This window comes from Eublepharis macularius, chromosome 13, assembly GCF_028583425.1.
Source record: "Eublepharis macularius isolate TG4126 chromosome 13, MPM_Emac_v1.0, whole genome shotgun sequence".
In the NCBI taxonomy this organism is placed as follows: domain Eukaryota; kingdom Metazoa; phylum Chordata; class Lepidosauria; order Squamata; family Eublepharidae; genus Eublepharis; species Eublepharis macularius.
In genome coordinates this window covers 47,072,232-47,092,804 of record NC_072802.1, presented here as the reverse complement: position 1 = coordinate 47,092,804, position 20,573 = coordinate 47,072,232, and the positions used below count along the sequence as shown (strand labels likewise).

Genomic DNA, 20,573 nt, shown 5'->3' with positions numbered 1-20,573 from the left:
CAGCTGCTCTCATTGCCATAATTTCCACACAAATTATTTTAAAACATTTCCAGTACAAATTCCTCATTAAAAGTTTCATGAACAAATAAATCATTAGGGTTCAAGAAACCCTAATGAAAAAATAAGTCTGAGTCTCAAGAACTTCATTAAATAAAATAATTCTGAATTTGCACAATAGTGCATTTGTGTGGTGCAAAAATGTAGGAAAGGAATCTTGAGATGGGATTGCGAAGCAGCCAAGCTTAGTTCCTACTAGAAGAAACTAATGTAGGAAATTAGCAAGGTGCCTCCAAGTAATCCAAGTGCAGTGGTGCAAATGAAGAGTTTTTAACTGATGAGGAAGGAGGAAAAGTGAGGGGGGAAATGATTTTGGCCAGACAGGTGGTAGAAGAACTTGAACTCTTTGATGCATGCTTTCATGTAAAATGCCCAGCAGTGACATGCTAGACAAAAGCAGTGGAGGGTAGTGCAATGAAGGGCAGCGGCAGATCATGCTAAATTGACCATTTGGAAGCTCTGCTGTGATGTGGAGGTTTGTGTGGAGGGTCTTCTTAATAAGTGGGGAAATGACATGAGAAAGGAGGAAGGAAAAAGCAAAGGATGATGAAAATTTGTAATCGGGCAGGTCCCTCTGGAGAAGCAATCCAAATTCATCACCAGACTCGTCAGAACATGGCAGAGATGCAGGGCAGTGGGCAGAGGGATTGGACGCATTCCTCAGCTGAGTTGTTGGAGCTAGCCTATCACGAGGCAGCTGGAAGGTAAAGCCACCCCAAAGGAACATGAAATACTCGCTTTTCCTAATTTCTCTGTCTTTTCTCTCTCTCTCTCTCTCTCTCTCTCTCTCTCTTTCTTTCGGTCTCTCTCGCTTTCTCTCTCTCTCTCGCTCTCTCTCTCGCACACACTTATCCCTCCTCCATGATTCCCTCCCTCCTGCATCTATCTGTTGTTTGATCAGTAGGTTTTTTGGCACTCAGTGTTCTTCTCTTTCTCTGTAATCATACGCAGAATGTTCTTCGTGGGGCTGTTAAAAGAGTGATCTGTTTGTATATTTTAATTTTGCCTTTCCTCCAAGGAGCATAGGGCAGTGTACATGGTTCTCCCTTCCCTCATTTTATCCTCACAACGACCCTGTGTGGAAGGTTAGGCAGAGTGACAGACCGAGCTTCATGACTGACCTTGAATGTCACGGCTGAAGGGAGATTTGAACCCAGGTCTCCAACGTTGTCGCCTGATAATTGAACCTTCTGTACTACATTAGCTCACCTTGGATCCTGGGCAATGAGAGAATGCTCTGAATAAATCTCATAAAACAGATGATCAGATTCTTGGAAGCTGCTTTTTAATTGGGATATTTGAACTGTGCAAGCAATTTCCAGTAAATTATTCCTTTCTTTCTTAATTGACTTACCAAGAGCTTCTGCCTCAGTATTCTATTTAAAAGCTTTGAACCAAAAGCCCCTGGGCAGAAGAATAGTCTTGTCTTTCTTCAGCTCCTTAAAGACTGCTTTCTTTCTTCCCTCCAGGCATGGAGTTTCTCGACATCCAGATGACAGCAGTTCTTTCTTGAGTTTCAGTGGAATGGAAGATTATTCCAACCAGTTGATCAGCAGCAATGGTAACAGAGCTTGGATACCTGGTACAAGAAATACAATCAGTTAGAGCTGGAAATGGTTGTGTATATGTTGATAGCGGTCTCTTTCCAAACTGATCTGGTCTCATCCACAAAACATGGAAGTTTCTTCTGGTGTGTTATAGTAGCAGATCTTTGTATTTTTCAGTGGTCTGGTGGACTCTTGGGTACCTACAATTAGGGTTTCTTAGGCATCCCAAATTGAACAACAGGTGCAGTAGGAAAGTTGATTGCAAAATAAAGCTTGTCAGGGGTCTTCTTGCTGCTTCCAGACTCCATGTGAATCATCTTGGCTATCTTCTAAAAATTTGACCTGTAATTTTGGAAAATAATACCTAATATGATTAGCTTGTGCTGTTTTATAGTTCCAGTTTAGGACAGTGAGGGGAAGTATATTTTAGAGATCTGTAATCTGCTTTTTCATCTGGACTCTGAAAGCTGTTTCAGACAATATTATGATATAAAACCATAAAACATACATTTAAAAATACCCTAGTATTAGCCTTCCTGTTAATTGTGTATCCATTTTCATTCGCGGGGAGGATTGTGGTGCTACAATTTGAATAGTCTCTTCTGGGGACTGAAGTGTCTGGGACAAGCCCTTCCTTAACCCTGAGACCTGGCAGTGCTCAGCCAGCCTTCTGATTCACTAAGATACCCAGAACTTTTGTTTAATTTTGGGAAATGGATGAAGGAACTCGTTGCTTCCCTTACAGTGAAAAGTTTGTTTTCACTTCTTACAGGAATGAATGTCAGAACCCAGAACAAGGATTCCATGGAAGACACTGTTTCTAATGCTGCAGATCCGAGTAAGCGCAGCGGTGGTGGGGTCAAGGAGGAGGCTGGTTTGTGTAGATGAGGGGGAAAGTGAGGGGACATTCAAGTCAAATCTTCAGGAGCTGAGATGTGAACAGTTTTCTTCCTCCTGGTTTCTTCCAGACTTACCTATGTGAAAGTCAAAATGGTACAATCCCATGAGGAGAGTCAAGGATATCCACCCACAAATTTTTGGCTGTCTGAAATGTTTGTCTGGGAGCAAGCAGTTCTAACAGAAATGGAACCCATTGCATTTAAACATTAAGTGGTATTTAGCTCCCAGGTGGCATAAATTTGCAGAATATGCACAATTCCCTAATGCATTGTGGTGCTTTTTCCAGTTTGAGAGCTTCAGTAATGGATGCCAATAGCTCCATTTAACTAAATGCTCTTGCTAGTAGACATTTTTTATATGAAGAGCTAGAGTGGGTGTTTGACTTGGCTCTGTATTTTAAAAGATTCTCTTCTGAATTTGCAGAGGATGCAAGGTAAACGGGGGCAGGTCAGAATATATTACGTAAATCAGAAAATTTGGGAAGGTACGCTGTAGCTCAGGGGTCCCCAACATTTTTGAGTCTGTCAGTACCTTTGGAATTTTGAGAGGAGGAGGTGAGTACCCTCCCCCCACCATGGCTTCTGCAGGAGGAGGAGCCAAACCAAAAATGGCTGCCCCAGGAGGCAGAGCCAAACACAATATCTGCCTCCTTACTTTGCAAAAGAATTGCAAAAGGGGAATTGAAAGAAACGAAGGAAAGCCCGTGGCAGGCAGTGGGGAGAGGAAGCCTGAAGGGAGAATAGAACCACAAGCTCCGGTGCTTACTGGTCCTCCAGTTCCCCCCCCCCCCCCGGAGGCTGCTGCTACTGCAGCTGTGGAACATTTGAACAAGGACAACTTGTTCAACTTCTATCCTGCTTTCCTGTTAATACAATGACACACAAGGTAGCTGTCTTGTTTAAAGCATTTCCTAAGCACCCTTACAAAGGCCTCACCCACTTTCTGAAAAGCTAGGTGGGCTCCAGGGAAGTACTAGCAGGCACCACATCTGAGATCCTTGCTCTTCAATAAATATGCTTATTACATAAGCAGGTTTTAAAATTGCCTTTAGCCAAGGGTGGATTAAATCAACTGTAGTGGGGACTTTCAAGGAAGCTCTTTGGGGCTTTGGGTTCCTCTTTGGGGAACTTACCACAAAGTTTGTTAGTCTTATAGGTGCTCCTGGACTCGTGCTCTTTTCTACTTCTATAGACAGAGCAACACCCATCTTGATCTAAATCCAAAAAGGAAATTCTGCCCATTCTCTTACCATTTCTCTGGGATTTCTACAGGGATATCAGCAAAAAGATGAATCAACTTAATCATCATTTTTACAGTATTGACAGAACCCAACAAGAACAGTTTATAGGATTGCCACAGACTTAATTTGTTTTTAATGTCCCTAATTATTGTTTTAATATTTAGCTATCATCACTAATGGCCTTTGACAGACCACCATGAATTAGTCTAGTCCCCTTTTAAAGCTGTGTTGGCTGGTGGCCATCAGCATGTGTCATGGGTTATGTGGAAAAATTACTCCCTTTTGGCGCCCCTGAGATCAAGTATCTTGGAAGAGGGAGAAAAAAATCTGCCTCCCAACTTGCTTCAGCCCTTGCATAATTTAACTTCCATCATGCCCCATCTTAGTCAACTTTCATTTAGACTCAGAAGCTCCCAATTTCCTAGCCTTTCTCCAAGGTACTCAAGCTCGATAATTTTGATTCATGTTTTCAGCACCTCCAAGTGGGGTGACTAGAATGGCACAGGAATTGCAAAGGTAGTTCTGCCACAGATTCATGAGAGCATTACAGTATTGGGAAAGGAACTGCCATTTATTCCTACGCTCTGTTTGCTGTTATTTAATCATTTACACATCCTGGAGGACCCATTCTTTTCACGCATGATTTCTAAGTATAATCAGGATCTTTATGTGAGAGAGTGAGTGAGTGAGAGAGTGAGTGAGAGAGAGAGAGAGAGAGAGAGAGAGAGAGAGAGAGGGAGAGAGAGTGTGTACACACACACTGGATTTTGCCATTTACAAGTTTGTTAACACTCAGATAATTCTGAAGAGTTGGTGAAGTGGAAACCATGCTGTTTCTTCTTTTGCAAGGCATATATATTACAGCAACTGTTGCTTCAGTAATGCTTTCTGTCAATTTACTTGAAAGAAGATTTAGATTAAGGCCTGTAGTTTCTTGGTTGCTTCCTCCTCTTACTCCTTTAAAGAAAAAGTGTTAGATCTGCTGTCAGCAGTTAGTATTTGTAAAGAATTTGTCTTTGTCACAAATTGTATATTTTTGTTTTTGGCTTTTTGTTAGAAGATGGAAAATTTCACTTAGTATTTTAAAGAATTCTCAGTATATGTTGTCTTCACCTAGTGATTTATTAAGTTGTAATTTACCACTTAGCACTAGAACATCACCTCTTGTCAGTTTTATTTTACTTCTTACTTTATTTCAGCTACCCTCCTCATATGGAGATTCCCTATCATACATAATTTGGAAAGGCAGAACAAAAGGATTGCCCCTCTTGGCAGATGCAGCCCTTGAATTATATTCTTGTAGTATGACTAAAAGTTGTTCCAAGGGTTACTTCATGCTGTTACTTGTACTGCAGGTACATCCCTTCAGAAAGCAACACAGATTGAAGAACTGTAAACCCATTTCCTACTCTGAAGAGGGAGCCAACGTTCCTCATCTGCCTTAACTGTAAAAGGGAATCTGGTCTCTTGTCCCCCTTGCTAAAATCTCTGTGATAACCTCACAAAGAAAATGTAGCCAAAGTTAAAGCAGATTGTGGTCACATTGGAGATGTGGTGTCCCAGAACACCAAAGTGACATGGAGGTTGTGCCCCAGAACAAGCTTACAGCCCCCCACCCCCAACTATGCTGTGCTTCTTGACTGTTGTGCTGCCTTAGAACCCGGCCTCCATATGCTCTTCCTGGGTTTACATGAGTACTGGCTGGCTTGAAGCAGATTCTCTTCCTTTCCACATCAAGATCATAGGATTAAAAAGGGATCTCCAGTTTAGAGAGAATTTCCTTGATTCTAAGCAGGTTTAAGACCCAGTGTTTCTAATTGTACAAATGTACTCTAGTCCTGGAGAAAATGATGGCTTTGATGTAGTGAATTTATCTTTGAAGGCCCCTCCCCATTCTTCAGGGCCAAGGTTTAACTGAGGCAGAGACAATTTTTGCAAGATCCTATTTTTCCTTTCTGTCTTTGTGGATAGGAGTTTATTCTCATTTGGGTTAGATCCGACCTCCTGAGATCAGCAGTCAGGGCTATTGTCAGGTATAGAGTATTTTGTTAGCCTCTATACCCGACAATAGCCCTGCAGAGAAGATTAGTATATCAAGCACCAATCCATATGCAAAAGAACCACCTCAGGATACAGTGAAGCCTCCCTCCATTAGCATTCCACACCCTGGGAAACTCTTACAGGATGACTCAGCCCAACCCTACTTTCCTGAGTAGATATAAATTACCTGCCAACTTCTTTTCCACACTGTGACACTGAGAGATCTCTGTCTTTTGGTGGTACACCTCTGAAGATGCCAGCCACAGCTGCTGGCGAAACGTCAGGAACTACAACGCCAAGACCATGGCTATACAGCCCGGAAAATCCACAACAACCACCTGAAGGTATCAGTCACTCAGAAAAGGGACAACAGCATATGGGAGAGGGACACCTTAGAGGACATTTGTAGAGCAACAATGTGGTCCTTCCTCTATTTCTTCACTCATCACTAAAAAAATGACCTTTTTGCCTCTGCACAGACAACGGTTGGAAGGAGGGTTCTTAAACCAAGAATGGTTGGCAGGTGGTGGGCATTTTTAGCAATGGCAGGGAATCCTTTTCCTCCCATCCTGGGATATATTGTGCTTTAGGTTTACAAACAAAAACACATTCCTATCTGTTTACACATAGAGAAAAGAAGTTCTCACCTGGTAAGCATCTTCTCATTGGTTAGAGTTCATTCAACCATACTCGCTTAGTTCCTGAGAATGTTTTCTTGACATGATTTCAGTTTGTGAGCAGGTCAGTTGCTTTGTTGGGAGTGAACTCTGTCTCTTCTCTACAAGTTGTTCCCTAATTATCATGTCCAGGTTTTATGTAGTTGTAGTTCAGGTTAAGTTCATGGACTTCCTTAAAGTTTGGGAGCTTGTGTAGAGATTTCTAACCCCAGGAAAAGTTGATTTGCTCTGTCTAATGGTCCCAGAAAGTAGGGCCTAACCCAAATGAAAATGAACACAAGAATGGAAGTTCACCAGGTAAGAACTTCCTTTAGTCTCTCTGTTCATTTCCGTCTTTCTCTGCTATATTTTTGTTTCGTTTTTGATGACTCAGAAAACATCCCTTTCCCCTTCCTCTGTCGCCACCGTGCACTCCTGCCAAATGTGTTCTGGTCTTTTTCGCTGTGTCTCCTCCCTCCCTTTGTATCTCTGGCACTCATCCATGAGGAGGTCCCAGTCTTAATTCTCTGGTCTGGGCTTGAAATATTGGTGTCGTCTTGTGTTTTTTGTTTTTCTTGGTACGCTTAATAATGGTGTTAATTCTGCTGCAGCTATATTGGCTTGAGTATATAATCAACAGACAATTTATTAACTTTTGAGTCCCAGTTGCATGATGGGAGTGAATTGGCATGGGCGCTGCATTGTTTAACAATCTCTGTCTTTCTTTCCCTCTCTCCCTCCCCTCTTCCCCATCCTTGACGATTTTCATTCCCCCAACCTTCCATGCATCTTTTCATGCCTCTCCCATTTGCTTCTCTGGCACCTTTCTCCTCTTTTTTCCCCCTTTCCTTTTCTTGCTCCTGATGTATTTCCCCCGCATTGATGCCCTGATTGCCTTCCACCCTATGATGAAACGAGGCAGTTCTGACGCTGTCTGCTCCCCCCGTAGTGCCAGGCTTCTGTTGTACAGTCGGGGTGGACTGGAAGTCTCTCACCACTCCAGCATGCCTCCCCCTCACCACTGATTACTTCCCAGATCGTCAGACTCTACAGAACGACTACACCGAAGGTTGCTATGACCTGCTTCCTGAGGCTGATCTAGACAGGTTAGTGCCTCTTGCTTTGTGAGCGCGCTTGTGTAAGCAGTTTCACCAGCTGATATTAAAGCATTTGTGTAAGCAGTCTTGCCAGTTCATATTAAAGCTGTACTGCCTCTCAAGCATCCTGGCTTCTAGAAGCCGGAGAAGTGCCAAGTGTCTGCAGCAGAGAGTTGTAGCAAGCAATTGAATTTCCTCCAACCAGTGTCTTCCATGCCTCCCAGTCTACTCATAAGCAGAGCTGCGTGCTCTCTCTGACCTTAAAATTGTAACCTGTACACACTCTGTTTTATGATAGTTTTGTAATTGATACTGTTTCTCGGTTATTATTAACACTTGTACATATTTTGAAAAGTTATATTTAAAAAGACAGTTATATATATTTGTGCGTTAAGTTGCCATTGTGGTCCTCTGGAGACCATGAAAGATGACGTGAGTTGCTATGCAAAGGAAGACAATAGCAAACCACCTCTGCTCATCTCTTGCCTTGAAAACCCCACAAGGCGTCGCCATGAGACAGTTGCAACTTAATAATAACCTAATAATAAGAATAATTTTTCTTATTATTAGGTTGTATACATGACTGAGTGTGGATTTGAAATCCTGTTCCAAGTATCTTGAGGCAGGGCAGCAAACTAAGTAGGGAGCTGGCACTGACTGCCAGGTTGCTGGCTCAGCACTGCCTGGAATTTCATTGCCTATCCTGGCAGGTCTTTTTTTAAAAGTATAATTCTTGGGATGCTCACAACCATTTTAGTTCTTGATATGTTCAAGACATAGGATCACAGCAGCTTCGGGCCCAGTTCTTAATGGGGGTACTCAGGGTTGCTCCAGCCCAGATTTCATGGATGCATCTTTAAGACTATTGAGTTCAAGAACAAGGCAATGAACTGCTTGGTCACCTGTGATGAATCTCTTCCACTCAGGAGGGATGAGGAAGGTATTCAAATGACAGCTCACCAGGTGTTTGAAGAATTCATTTGCCAGCGACTCATGCAAGGGTACCAACTAATTGTGCAAAGCAAACCACAGAAGCCAGCTGCAGCTGTCCAGCCCCCTCTTAGCAGCAGCCCTTTGTATAGTAGAGGTGAGCCAATTAGACTTCTTTGTTCTCCCTCCCTCTGTATGAGCTGGTACCATTTCTCCAGTCATGTTTTGCAGAACAGTGAGGTGCTAGAATGGACTACAGAACTTCTGATTGTGGGTGAGAGATTATGTTTTAGGATGTGCAGTTATAAAGCTAAACCAAGTTTTCTTTGTGCTATGATTTTTTTAAAATGTAGGTGCAATTCAAAAATAATACCTCCTGTTGCTGTCTGAAATGACACAGTCCATTCTGCCATCGCCTGTTGCCACATGCATAGACCAGGCCAGCCTTTTTGTGATAAGTTCTGGTTGCTACCACACAGTCAGGTTATGCCCTAGACATCTTGGGGCCCAATGCTGATGTGGAACTTGCAATGTCAACACTGTGTTCTTTTGAAATGTGTCTCAGTGGAGCTTATGCGGGAGGACCGATAGGTGACTTATGTCCTGTGGAGCAGACCCATCTGTCTGTTACCCACCTGTTATGCCCCAGGCCACTTAGTTCTTGCTCAGGCCACAAGTTCAAAGTAAATGCTTGGAGGGGGGGGAGATTTAAAGTCCACACCCTTGTAAACTCTTCACTGGTTCTGGAATGTGGTGGAGTTATGTTGGGCAGACTTGGAAGATGAGTGCTCTCTCTCTCTCTCTCTCTCTCTCTCTCTCTCTCTCTCTCTCTCTCTCTCTCTTTCTGTTCTGCACCTAGGACTTGTATCACGAAATCGACCTGAGGAAGAAGATCAGTACTGGCTGAGCATGGGCCGGACCTTCCATAAAGTGACCCTGAAGGACAAAATCATTACTGTCACTCGCTATCTACCAAAGTGAGTACCTTTTCCAGTCATCATATGGACTGGTTGTTCTCCAAGCTCTTGTGAACTGATTCTCCTTCCCATGGGGTACTTGGCTTTGTACTCCATAGAAAAGCAGCAGCCCATCAGTGGATGAGAGTGATTCAGGTGCAAAAGAGCTCCCTTGCATACAGACAGTAGGGATCTTGAAGGAGGGAACCCCAATATCCCATATAGACTATCACCTTTACTTTTTCAAAGTACCAGAGTTGCAGTCTCATCTTTTTAGGTATCCGTATGAATCTGCTCAAATCAACTACACCTACAGTTTGTGCCCTTCGCACTCTGACTCTGAGTTTGTCTCCTGCTGGGTGGAGTTCTCCCACGAGAGGCTGGAAGAATATAAGTGGAATTACTTGGACCAGTATATCTGCTCTGCAGGTTCAGAGGATTTCAGGTAAGCAGAGCCACATTGTGGCTCTCCTGTGCCCCCATTGTTTTTCATGCTTGTCCACAGATTGTCCAACCCTTAATCAGTAATTGTTTGAGGAGATTGTGGCTTTTTGGAAGACCATAAGGAAGCGACCTTACACAGAGAGATTTGAGAGCTTGGTGATGCTGTTGGTATCTCTGAGTTTTGTCGCTTTTCACTAAACTTACATCTCAAGTCCCAGCTCATTGGAGATTTTACACCTATTTGGACCTTCCATTAAGTCTTACACATTTGTTTTAAAGGTCTGCTTTCCAGAAATTAGCAAATTACAATCTCCAGGCATGGGAAGAATATTTGGAGGAAGCAACTAGAGGAGGATGAAAGGAAATTCATGGGGGGGGATAATGTTTCTAAGCCAAAAATCTGCACAAATATGTGTCAAATTCAAAATAAATTCATACACTAATGGTACAGAATTAGTCGAATGTAGAATTCAAGATGTTGGGGAAAGTGTGGGTAAGTTGGGACTTTATTCATGCTTGGTAGAAATAATCTACACTGCAAAAGTTCCTGGACTAGTAAATCTTGAATCATGCAGAATGAGATCTTATGTTGGCCTTACTGTTATTTGAACAAGATGTTCCTCTTTTATCTTCCTAAGGACCTTCAATTCTGCCGACTAAGTGAGGCAAAGATATCCTGGGCAGCAACATGGAGGCAGTCCAGGCCTCCATTTCATCAGGATCATATATAAATAAACTTGTCAGATTTGAGCTGCCATCGTCTGTTTCTAATGTCTTGATTTGCCTTCTTCTCTTGTATTGATTCTCTCTAGATGAGTGGGATGAGGTTCCCAGAGCAATATGCTTATTGTAATATGCTTAATTGTTGAGATGGAATTGATTGAAGTTGCATCTGGAACTATAAAAGCAAAAAGAGTTTTGAGGCATCTTTAAACATTCTTAGATTTATTCAAACATAAGTTTTTTGTGGGATAAAGACCAGTTAATTCTATGCATGAAGTAAATAGTCAGTGCAGACATATACACAAACATAGGTGAAGGGAGAATTAACAGTGGGTTAAAAAGCTGTGAGATGAAAGGAGTATAGTTTGATACAAATATGTGCAAAACTTTAAAGTCTACTAGATAGCACACTGACCATCCACATCAGCTGTAATCGGTGATAACATAGTCTGCCTAGTTAGTGGCTAAGAAAGCAGCCAGCTCTGTTTAATCCCTGGTTAATACATTTAAACTTATTGATAAATTGTTGATTGAGCAATTTCTCATTGGAGTGTTGCTTAGTAGTTTTTTTTAACTAAAGATTGATAACTTTCAGAAACTGCTAGAGGGTTGTCTTACTGTTGAAAAGAGTTATTTACAGCCATGCTGGTTCAAAACCAAACTCCAAAACCACAAACAGAATCCATGTAATACTTAATTTAATGAGATATGAGAGCCATTTGTTAGACTTGTGTGTTTCCTACGGAGTGTAACTAATTTGTTGCCTCCTGCTCTGAGAAACACTACGTATAACTTAAAACGAGCACCATATCAGTCTGCTCTGCATTTAACATGCCATGCAGGCTCAAACAGAACTTAACATCATGTCTTGAGGCATTTCCTCCAACCTTTTTTTGTTTATTTATTTGTAACGTCCAGACTAAGGATTAGGAAGGGTTCTGGAGAACTCACTTGCTGTCATAGGTCATTTAGTTGGTCCTAACAGGGATTGTGTTCTTTGGGCCAGACTACACATTCAGGTTTTGGGTCCAGGTTCATCACAGCCATGCAGCAGCTGTGGAAAATGGCTTTTAAAAATAAAGGAGCGCCAAAATGGAATGCTACTGTAAGGTAAGGAAGGGCTCCTAACTCCCCACCCAAGCCATTTTCCCACATGGAACACAGTACTGGAGGGGGGAGTTATTTCCCCAGTACTGTTTCTGCATGGGAAAATGGCTGGGGGGGGGGAGGGGTCAGGAGCCTTTCCTCCCCCTGCTGCCGCAGTCCAAGCCTATTCAGTCTCTCCTTTATTTTTTAAAAGCAATTCCCCATAGCTGTGTGTGGCTATGGGATACCCGGACCCAACTCATTAAAAACCCCAACACATAGTTTGGCTCTTAGTTTTGCTGTTATCATTTTGAGCAGTTTCATCTCTTGATAACGTTCCTGTAACTGTTCTGGCTGTGATTTTCCTTTTGTTGCATATGAACATTTCAATACATGTAAATCTTGCCCAAAAAAGAATAGCTGAGCTCTTGGAACTGAGTATCTTAGAAACTCTTCTGTAGAAAGGGAGGGAGACAGTAACAGCCCACTTGTCTATGGTAGATAAAAATCCAAACGGAAGATTCACAGAAGTTGCTTCCTACTTTTCTTTTAGACAGGCAAGCTAGTAAAATGTTCTGTGACTGTGAGTTAGTAACATTGTTCACCTGCTTGCAGTTCGTTTACTCTCCTTATTGCATTTGAGTGCCTTGGGAGAAACTTGTGTGTTTAGCCATTAGGTCCTCATTAAAATTGTATAAGGTGTAAAGTGTTCTGCTTGATGTATTTTTTCCTTTGTGCAGCCTCATTGAGTCGTTGAAATTCTGGCGTACCCGCTTTCTTCTGTTGCCAGCCTGCGTCAGTGCCACAAAGCGCATTACAGAGGGTGAACCGCATTGCGATATATATGGTGGCAAGCCCCGCACAGACGAGGAGGAATGGCAGCTCTTGGATGGCTTCATTCGCTTTGTGGAGGGGCTGAACCGTATTCGCAGGCGTCACCGATCAGACAGGATGATACGAGTGAGCCAGTAATTTGGGGCAATGCTGTATGAGTTTCTGAGCCATTTCACACATTATGTAGAGCAAACTCTGATTTACCACTGAATGTACACTTGATAAGGAGCTCCAGCCAGTCCTGGCTCTCTGACAAGTGTGCCTGTATTATGCACATGTCTGTCTCATTCACACCTTGTGTGAATCTGACAAAGTGAGCTCCAGTCCATAAAGGCTTATGCTTGAATAAAAACATATATACCTACTTCTGCTTACTCAAACCATCTTAGCTATGCATATAAGGGCAGAAGTCATAAGGGAAGGTGGCACCATAAATACAAATGTAGCACACAACAATTAAATTGCATTCAGGAAATCTTTCTTTAAAACCATATTGAAGCAACATGATAAAGTTCAGCTACTGAAGCTAAGGGAGTGGGTATGGGGCCCAGATTTATGTCAGATCAGAGACTATGTGGAACTATTTATAAGCTTCTCTAAACTCCTTGGAGGAACAGTGGCAATGTAAATCTAACAAATGCATTCCAATACATTTCATACTGAAACTGCTCTTCATCAGGGATATGACAAGGGACAAATATACCTCCTTTTGGTAGCTTTCAAAGGACATATTTGCCCTATGGATTTACACTGGTTTGTCATTCCATCTTCCCAGAAAAAGTTGGGAACTCTAGTTCATATCTGGGGTCAGGAAAGGCATTCAGGATCTCAAACAGATCTTAGCACCCTCACCTAACTACGGCCATTTCTGCACAGTTAATTTCCTTAAGTTAAATGTTTTGGGGAAATGAGGTTTTTTCCTACTTCCCTACAGCACCATGGTGCATTTGTGCACCTCTGAGCATTTCCCATGCTTTTCTCTGATCTTTCTCAAACCTGTTTTGTGCCAAAGTTTTGAGAAAGACAGCAGAAAAACCTTTATGGTTGCCATGTGGATGGGCCAGCCCATATGGCAGCCATCTTCTCTAATCCTGTTCCCATGGCAACCATTTCCTTCCCCTGCCACTGGGAGGGCAAACTTTTTTTTTTAAATCAGCACAAGAATATTGTTATATCAGTATACCATTGTAACAATAGGTTCTGCAGTGGATTCTCTGAATTCTCAGCTTTCATTTTTTTAAAAACTTAAGTTTCTAGCCTCTTCCCTTGCAGAGATGTAAGGGAAAAGGCCTATCTTCACAAGGGAAGGGGCTTACTTTCTTTTAAATGAAAACTGAGAACCTGCAACTCCTATAGTTATAATGGTACATTGTTATAACAGTATTTTAGTGCTGATTTTTTTTTTATTTCAAGAACTTTGGTGGTCCAGGAACAGGAGGGTGACCACTTCTGGGCAGTTGGCACAGGGAAACTTGCCATGTGGAAGTCCCGTTGCTGCTGTGCTTTATCTGCAGCCACACTAGCAATGGGGGGGAAACCACAAAATCTCATCCCCACGTGGAAGTCACCCAATGTGTTGTTTTTTGTGTGTGTGTTTGGGAGAAACCATGAAATTAAGTTGGTAAAAAATGCATAAATGTTTGTACCACAGATAAGTCCAATGAGATTTTTCGATCACCATAATATTCTCCTGGTGAAGAGCTAGCTGCTTAAGCATATAATGACTTTACCCGCTCTCCTCTCCTTTTTTCCATGTAGAAAAATGCAGTGAAAGGCTTACAGATGGTGGGTCCACTCTCCACTCACTCGTTGGAACCATCTGGGCTGCCTCCTCTTGGCAAGAAGGGGACTTCTGCGCTGTCAGCTCTGTTGGAGATGGAAGCTAGTCAGAAGTGAGTCTGATCAGTCAACCAATCTAGGAAGATCCAGAGGAACACATGCAGTTTTTTTTTTTAAACAAGGAGACTGAGCACTTCAAAGGTTTCATCTTAGTAGTTTCTATACTCTGATTTTGGTTTTCTGTGTCCCTTGATTGTGGCACACTTTCAAGAGAAAAGGTATAGTTGTCCTTTCTAGGAATCTGGTTTTGTGGCTGCATCCACTTGCTTTATGTCATGGAAGCTTAATTTGTTTTACTTGTACATGATGTGGCTTGTTGGCAAGGTCATATGGACATGTGACACTGCCTTACACCACTGGGCAATCTAGCCCAGTATCATCATCTCTGATTGGCAGCAGCTCTGCAGAGTCTCAGGCAGAGAAAGGTCTTGTCTTCAAACCTGGTCCCGAAGACCTTTTAACTGGAGGTGCCAGGGGTTGAACCTGGGAGCTTTTGCCTCCAAAGCAAGTACTCTGCCTGCCACTGAACAGTGCCCCCCCCCGCCCCCACAGGTAGATCCCTTAAGACTTGAAAAACCAAACATTAATGGACCCTAACCAACAAACCCCATGGCACAGCCCTCATCTCCTAACACATTGAAAATCATTTCTGCATTGGTCCATTTTTACTGTATTACTTTACTTACTCGAAAGTAGTGCTGATCTAGGCACATGGGCTTTAAATGAAGTGGGTACTAGCATAGTTCTTTTATGGGGACAGCCTGTAGCATCCTCTAAGAGCTACTACAGTCCTTTGGCTGGCATCTTTGCTATACCCGTGAGCTTATTATTCATGTATTGAAGAAAGCATTAGCAATTGTTTACTCATATGCTAGATTTCAATTTTCCCAGTAGTTCAGGTTTCTTTAGGATGATGCAGTGTGGACCTTGTAAAGAATCATTTCACAGAAACCAAGACACAATGTATATATAAGCTAATTCAGGTAAAATGGGCCACACTCTGAGTCCAAAAAAGTACTTGTACTTTGCTGCTGGCATTTGAATCCCAGTCTCAGCTTCACAGCCAGCTTGGGTTGAAGATCCTTTGGGGTCATCCTGAGTCCTGAATAGGTAACTGATAGTTAACTGTGGCTTTATATGTCTAGAATAATTTAGGAAGCTTAGGAGTGCGTTTGTAGGGAGGCTAACGGCTGCAGTGCTGTAGATTCAGTTACCATATAAAACAGGGTTGCACCTACCTGTAACTGTTGTTCATCAAGTGCTCTGTGCAGTCCCACATGGGAACTGTGCATGTGCAGGCACAGTTCCCAAGTGGGACTGCACGGAAAACACGACGATAAACTGTTTGATTTTATTCTTTTTGCTGCTTCTGTTTTATCCTTCATTTTCTTTGTTAGTAGTGTATTAAATGTATCTCTCCATTATGTCTCAAGATCCTTTTTATTCTTCCTTTCAATTTGTAATATTTTCTTTTTTATTGTTGTGATTTAATAAATGGCTTAATCTGTCTCAGTTAAACTCTGGAGTCTGTGTGTTCTGAATTATTTCCACATTTGCTCACCAGAGCAATATAAGAGCCCGTTCTTCGTGCATTTCATTTATTATTCATACTGCACATTCATCATTCAGTGATTGGAATTCACATGCTAGCAGCAGGGTAAATTTGTAGATGGATGTTATGTTTTTTCTTATGCCCTGATCCAGAGAGAAGTCTGTCTTTATGTTCTGACCTGCCTGTCCCTTGCTTTCCAGGACCCTGAGTGAACAGGCAGCATCTGGAAAAGGCTGTGTCCAGCCAGCAGAGAGTGGCAGTGTTGCCATTACACCCACCTACGTGGACAGTCCACGCAAGGTAATGACCTACTGGACCACTTATTCAGACAGATAGGGAGGGAGATGCTGATTGTTGACTCACACAAATTGGTCTGACTTCTAATGTTAAGACCCTTGAAACCATTCCGTCCAGATTTCTTAGATCTTTGTTTAATGCGCCTAGATGTGCCTGTAATGCTGTTCTTAGGCAAGAAGCTGGTTTACCCAGAGTAGAACTAAAAATTTGGGAATACGCAATTTGTTATTGGTTAAAGATACATCTTAACCTGAAGGGTCTAATTCCCCTTCTATTAGCCTCTGACCCGTATGCCTTATGGTCCACAAGAACAGCCAATAAAATTAGAACGATTGGTTTGAATCCAGAAGATCTTTTTGATAGAGAATTAAATAAAGCAAAAGCTCTGATTTTACAAAGATTGATTGATATAGAGTCTCAAAAGAAGCAATGCTTCCCATAAATTATAGTACTTTAAAAATTTGGCCAAATTATGCAGCAACCTCATATCTTTCAGATATTACATATGAGACATACAAATGGGCGTTCTTAAGGGCACGCTTTGACACATTTCCCTGCATGGCAGGTTTCTTCACCTTCCATTGCAGCAACGCTGCTGTCCTTGTTCTGAAAAAGCAGTCAAGTCTGTTACACATACTTTGTTGCATTGTGGATTATATCAAGAAAGAAGGTCTCAACTAATTAATCCATTCCTTGCAGGATTCGAGCCATTGCAGCATTATATGAATTTTAGGACTGAAATTCTTCAGAAATATCTTTTAGATGATACCTGGAAATCTGAATCCTACGCAGTAGCACAATTTTGTACGTTAGCAATTAGAAAACAGAAATACCTGGCTGAGGGAACCCTGAATTAGTGCTCTTTTAAAAAGTCTTAAGCACACAGTCTGATTTTTATGACTTACATGATTTTTAAATGTGTGTTAAATTTCAATTTCCCATTGTTATGTAATGCTGGTCTTTTGACTGTAATAAATTGATTTGATTGTTGACCTAGTGCATGTGACTAGCATGGACCCATAAAATAAATATTCCAGAATACTTCTAACCTAATTTGTCACTAACAGGCACCATGGGGTGTTGTCCGCTTTTCGAGAAGAAACTTCTTCTGGTTAGTCACATAGTCTGAGAGAACTAACTGTAACCCATGAAGAATTAGACAGTGCATTTGTCGGGCTGGCTTCCAGATTATGATCTGTGCTGTGACGTGCCCCTCTTTCCAGACAGTTGGCTCAGATTGCATCACAAGTTAAAATGCCATGCTTCTCAGAGCAGGTTCAGCATAGTTCCTGATGGAACAAGGAGCAGTAATTTATAAATTAGGACCCATTATGCAGGCTTTTAAAAATGTTTGCAGTGCTATTTGACTGTCATGTGGCTTGTTCATTGTGATCATATCATCCCCTGTCATTTTTTGTGCTCAGGATTGCTCTCTTAACACAGCAAAAACAATGTAGAAATAACAGCCCTGGAAGGAAAGTCTGTGATTTTCATTGTGCCTGCTTGAACATATTAGCAACATCTCGCTCCCTTACTCCTACAGCTGCTTTCTAGTCTTTGAATAGCTGCTATTCCTTTTGGTGTTTTGCAAGGCTCTCTGTTGCTATGCAGTTTTCTTAACTTGAAGGACTCCACATTGCTTTTTGTAGATCTTGTCCTAGGATGTGGTTTATGGTCATCGTGAGATTCTATGAAAACACTGGACAAAATGTAGAATGTGGGACTGGGCACAGAATTCAGTTTCCCAAGATTCTCAGCTTTCATTGAAATAAAAAAAATCAAGCCCATTCAGCTGTGGAAGTTAATTTGGCTTAAAAAAAAACCCTTTTGCCTACTAACCCATTAGGCTTCTTGAGACAGCCAACAATAATTTTAAAAATAGAGTAAAACCACATAAAAAGATATGAGCATGTGGGAGATAACTACTGAAATCTCTGAAGTTGGAGAGCAATGTTCTTGTCCTTCGTGTGCCTAGCAAACTAGAATAAATTATAGAAAAAAAGAGTGTGCCCTTTGTTCATAATTCATGCTTTTCTTGCCTAAATCTACTTTTCTTGATGCACAACCGTAATTTCTCTATTTGTGGCAGTCCTACAGAGAGGCAGGCATTGTTCGCACTTTGTATCTCGGGGGTCATCTTTGGGTAGAAAACACTGTCTTGGGTATCTGTTGTCTTCCTTGCTTCCTCCTTGTGGTGGCAGATCTGCACAACTTTGTATCTTTTATCCTCTCGTCCCTGCTGCTGCTTCCTGCAATGCCTTCAGGATGGGACCTTCTTTATGGATTTTGTTCGGAGCCCACGCACGGCATCTGCCTTCCACACTCAGGTCAGTTTTTAGATCAGGGATTGTCTTTTCCACTCCTTCTGAAATTGTCCGTATAGAAATTCCTAAAACAAGTCTCTCTGTCATAATGATTTCCTCTTCACAGGATCTGAAGCAGCGAGCTCTGGCTTGCAAAAGCTCATGGCTGACATAAATGTTGTTAGTCTTTAAGATTTCTCTGTTATATCTGGCAAATCCATAAAATGAATTTAAAGTTTGAAATTCCTTTCTGGAGTCTGAGTCTGGGTTACTTACTACTGGGTTGAATATGTGAACCACTTTTTCAATGTTTACCTTTCATCTTTTAAAGAAAAATTCTTTTGCCATGCAGAGGGCAACCCTACTCCCAAAGGAAAACATGCATTCGACCCAATCGCCCAGTAAGAAGTGAACCTGCTTCTACCTTCTGCTGTTCTGTCTAATGAGCACAAAGTCATTCAGACCTTGGCGTGTACTTTAATTTTGATTATTACAGTTTTATCTTCTATATTTAACTTTGGTTTAACCATATTAGACTTCTGGGACGTACTTGTTTGCTTAGACACTGGGCCCCAAATTCTGTTTTGAAGGGACTGCATTCCAAATTGTGGCAGACAGAGAGAACAATGAGCTCTTCTATAATTTCCCCCCGTTTAGTTACAGCCCTGGGCTCCAGGGCACCTGTCAAACTGGCCCTGGTCGTCATCATCATTATCATCATCGTGTTAGAGATTTATTCAGTTTGTGATCGAGCCTAGGTAGCTGAAAGATTTTTATGTGAAAGAAGATGGTGTGGAATTACTTATTAATATCTTGAGTGTGGCTTGAAATAGCTTCTAGATGGTAGGGGGCAGCTAATTTCATACAATTTAGAGCTGCTGTGGAGAATTTGAAAAGGTGGCTGACATGATAAAATGTACTTTTTAGGAATTAAGCATGCTGTTAAAATGAGTAAAGCTCAGTCAGTGTTGGAATCAGGTTGTAGGTGCTCAAGATAATAGTATCAGACTTTTTTCAAGCCCAGGATGTGCTGTGGTGATTTGCTGTTCCCTTGGCCCTTTCTCTGCTGCTCCAGGGCTTGTTTTCCTCCTCCACGCCTGCTCTCACAAAGTTTTAACATAATGTGCTGCTGATGGTGGATGGGAGCTGGCAACTGCAGCCTGTCTCTTTTTAATGCGGAGGCTTTAGGGGCTCATATGCTTTTCAAAGGCTTTTTTAATTGTTCCTTCTGCTGCAACGTCTGAGTCTGCTACAGAACATTGCACAATACGGGAGGGAAGTGCTCTGTAATATATCACTTCAGTAGCAAAGTAGGGAAGGGAAAGGGGACATGCATCTTAAACAGAAAAGGCAATTTGTAGTAACTTTGTAATGAAACTTTTTCAAGGCTTGGCTTGATGAAATACAAATGGCTCATGCATACACATGAACATACATACCCAACCTTGCTCCCCAAGACAATCCTATTTTCAGTTCTGGAAATGTATTGTGTCAATTGCATGGTATGCTCTGGTCCCTGACTGAGGGACCACCATGATTCCCCTGGGCACCATGTCACCTCCTGGTGTGTTTACTGTCACTCACATGCTACTTCCCCAAAGCCTCTCATCCCCCAAGAACCAATCCTGACTTTTCTCTGCTTCACCAGAATGGGAGGTGCTTCTGAAGGGCCTTCCTTCAGTCTGCAGAAGTTCCCATTTGGAAACATCTGCCTCCATCATGAGAGGATGCTTAGTCTACAACCTCCTACCAGTTTATAGAACCTTCCAATGTTTTGTGATCGGACCCAGCCCCTCCCCCGGCAGCCATTTTGTGGTGGTGCCCTCTACCTGTTTTAAAATTCCAAACACGCCCTCAGGTTCAACAAATGTGGGAACCCCTAGTGTAGACTACAACCTTAAACAACTTTAATCATGAGTGCCTTTCCCAAGAAACCATAAGGCCATCAGAAAATGAGGAACCAACAGAAGAGAATTCTGAGCACCCTTGCCCAACTGTACTTTTTTTTTTTTGTCCTTTGGCATTTGTCTTCATTATTAAACCAGGGTAGGTAGTTGACTTGCAGGCACAGT

At 42.0% G+C, this 20,573-nt stretch overlaps 1 protein-coding gene across 2 annotated transcripts in view; it reads left to right on the top strand.

The window, feature by feature from the left end:
• DEPDC5 (DEP domain containing 5, GATOR1 subcomplex subunit) overlaps positions 1-20,573 on the top strand; it is a 64,869-nt gene that overhangs the window by 31,202 nt on the left and 13,094 nt on the right. The window contains exons 23-33 of one of the 2 annotated variants that reach the window (XM_054996059.1): positions 626-761; positions 1,527-1,618; positions 2,377-2,442; positions 7,477-7,546; positions 8,464-8,624; positions 9,327-9,444; positions 9,701-9,868; positions 12,417-12,636; positions 14,269-14,402; positions 16,102-16,201; positions 18,463-18,525. In XM_054996059.1, coding sequence (XP_054852034.1) covers positions 626-761; positions 1,527-1,618; positions 2,377-2,442; positions 7,477-7,546; positions 8,464-8,624; positions 9,327-9,444; positions 9,701-9,868; positions 12,417-12,636; positions 14,269-14,402; positions 16,102-16,201; positions 18,463-18,525 — 1,328 coding nt within the window. Of the gene's footprint in view, positions 1-625; positions 762-1,526; positions 1,640-2,376; positions 2,443-7,389; positions 7,547-8,463; positions 8,625-9,326; positions 9,445-9,700; positions 9,869-12,416; positions 12,637-14,268; positions 14,403-16,101; positions 16,202-18,462; positions 18,526-20,573 lie in introns of both variants that reach the window. The other variant, XM_054996058.1, reaches the window with a different exon arrangement.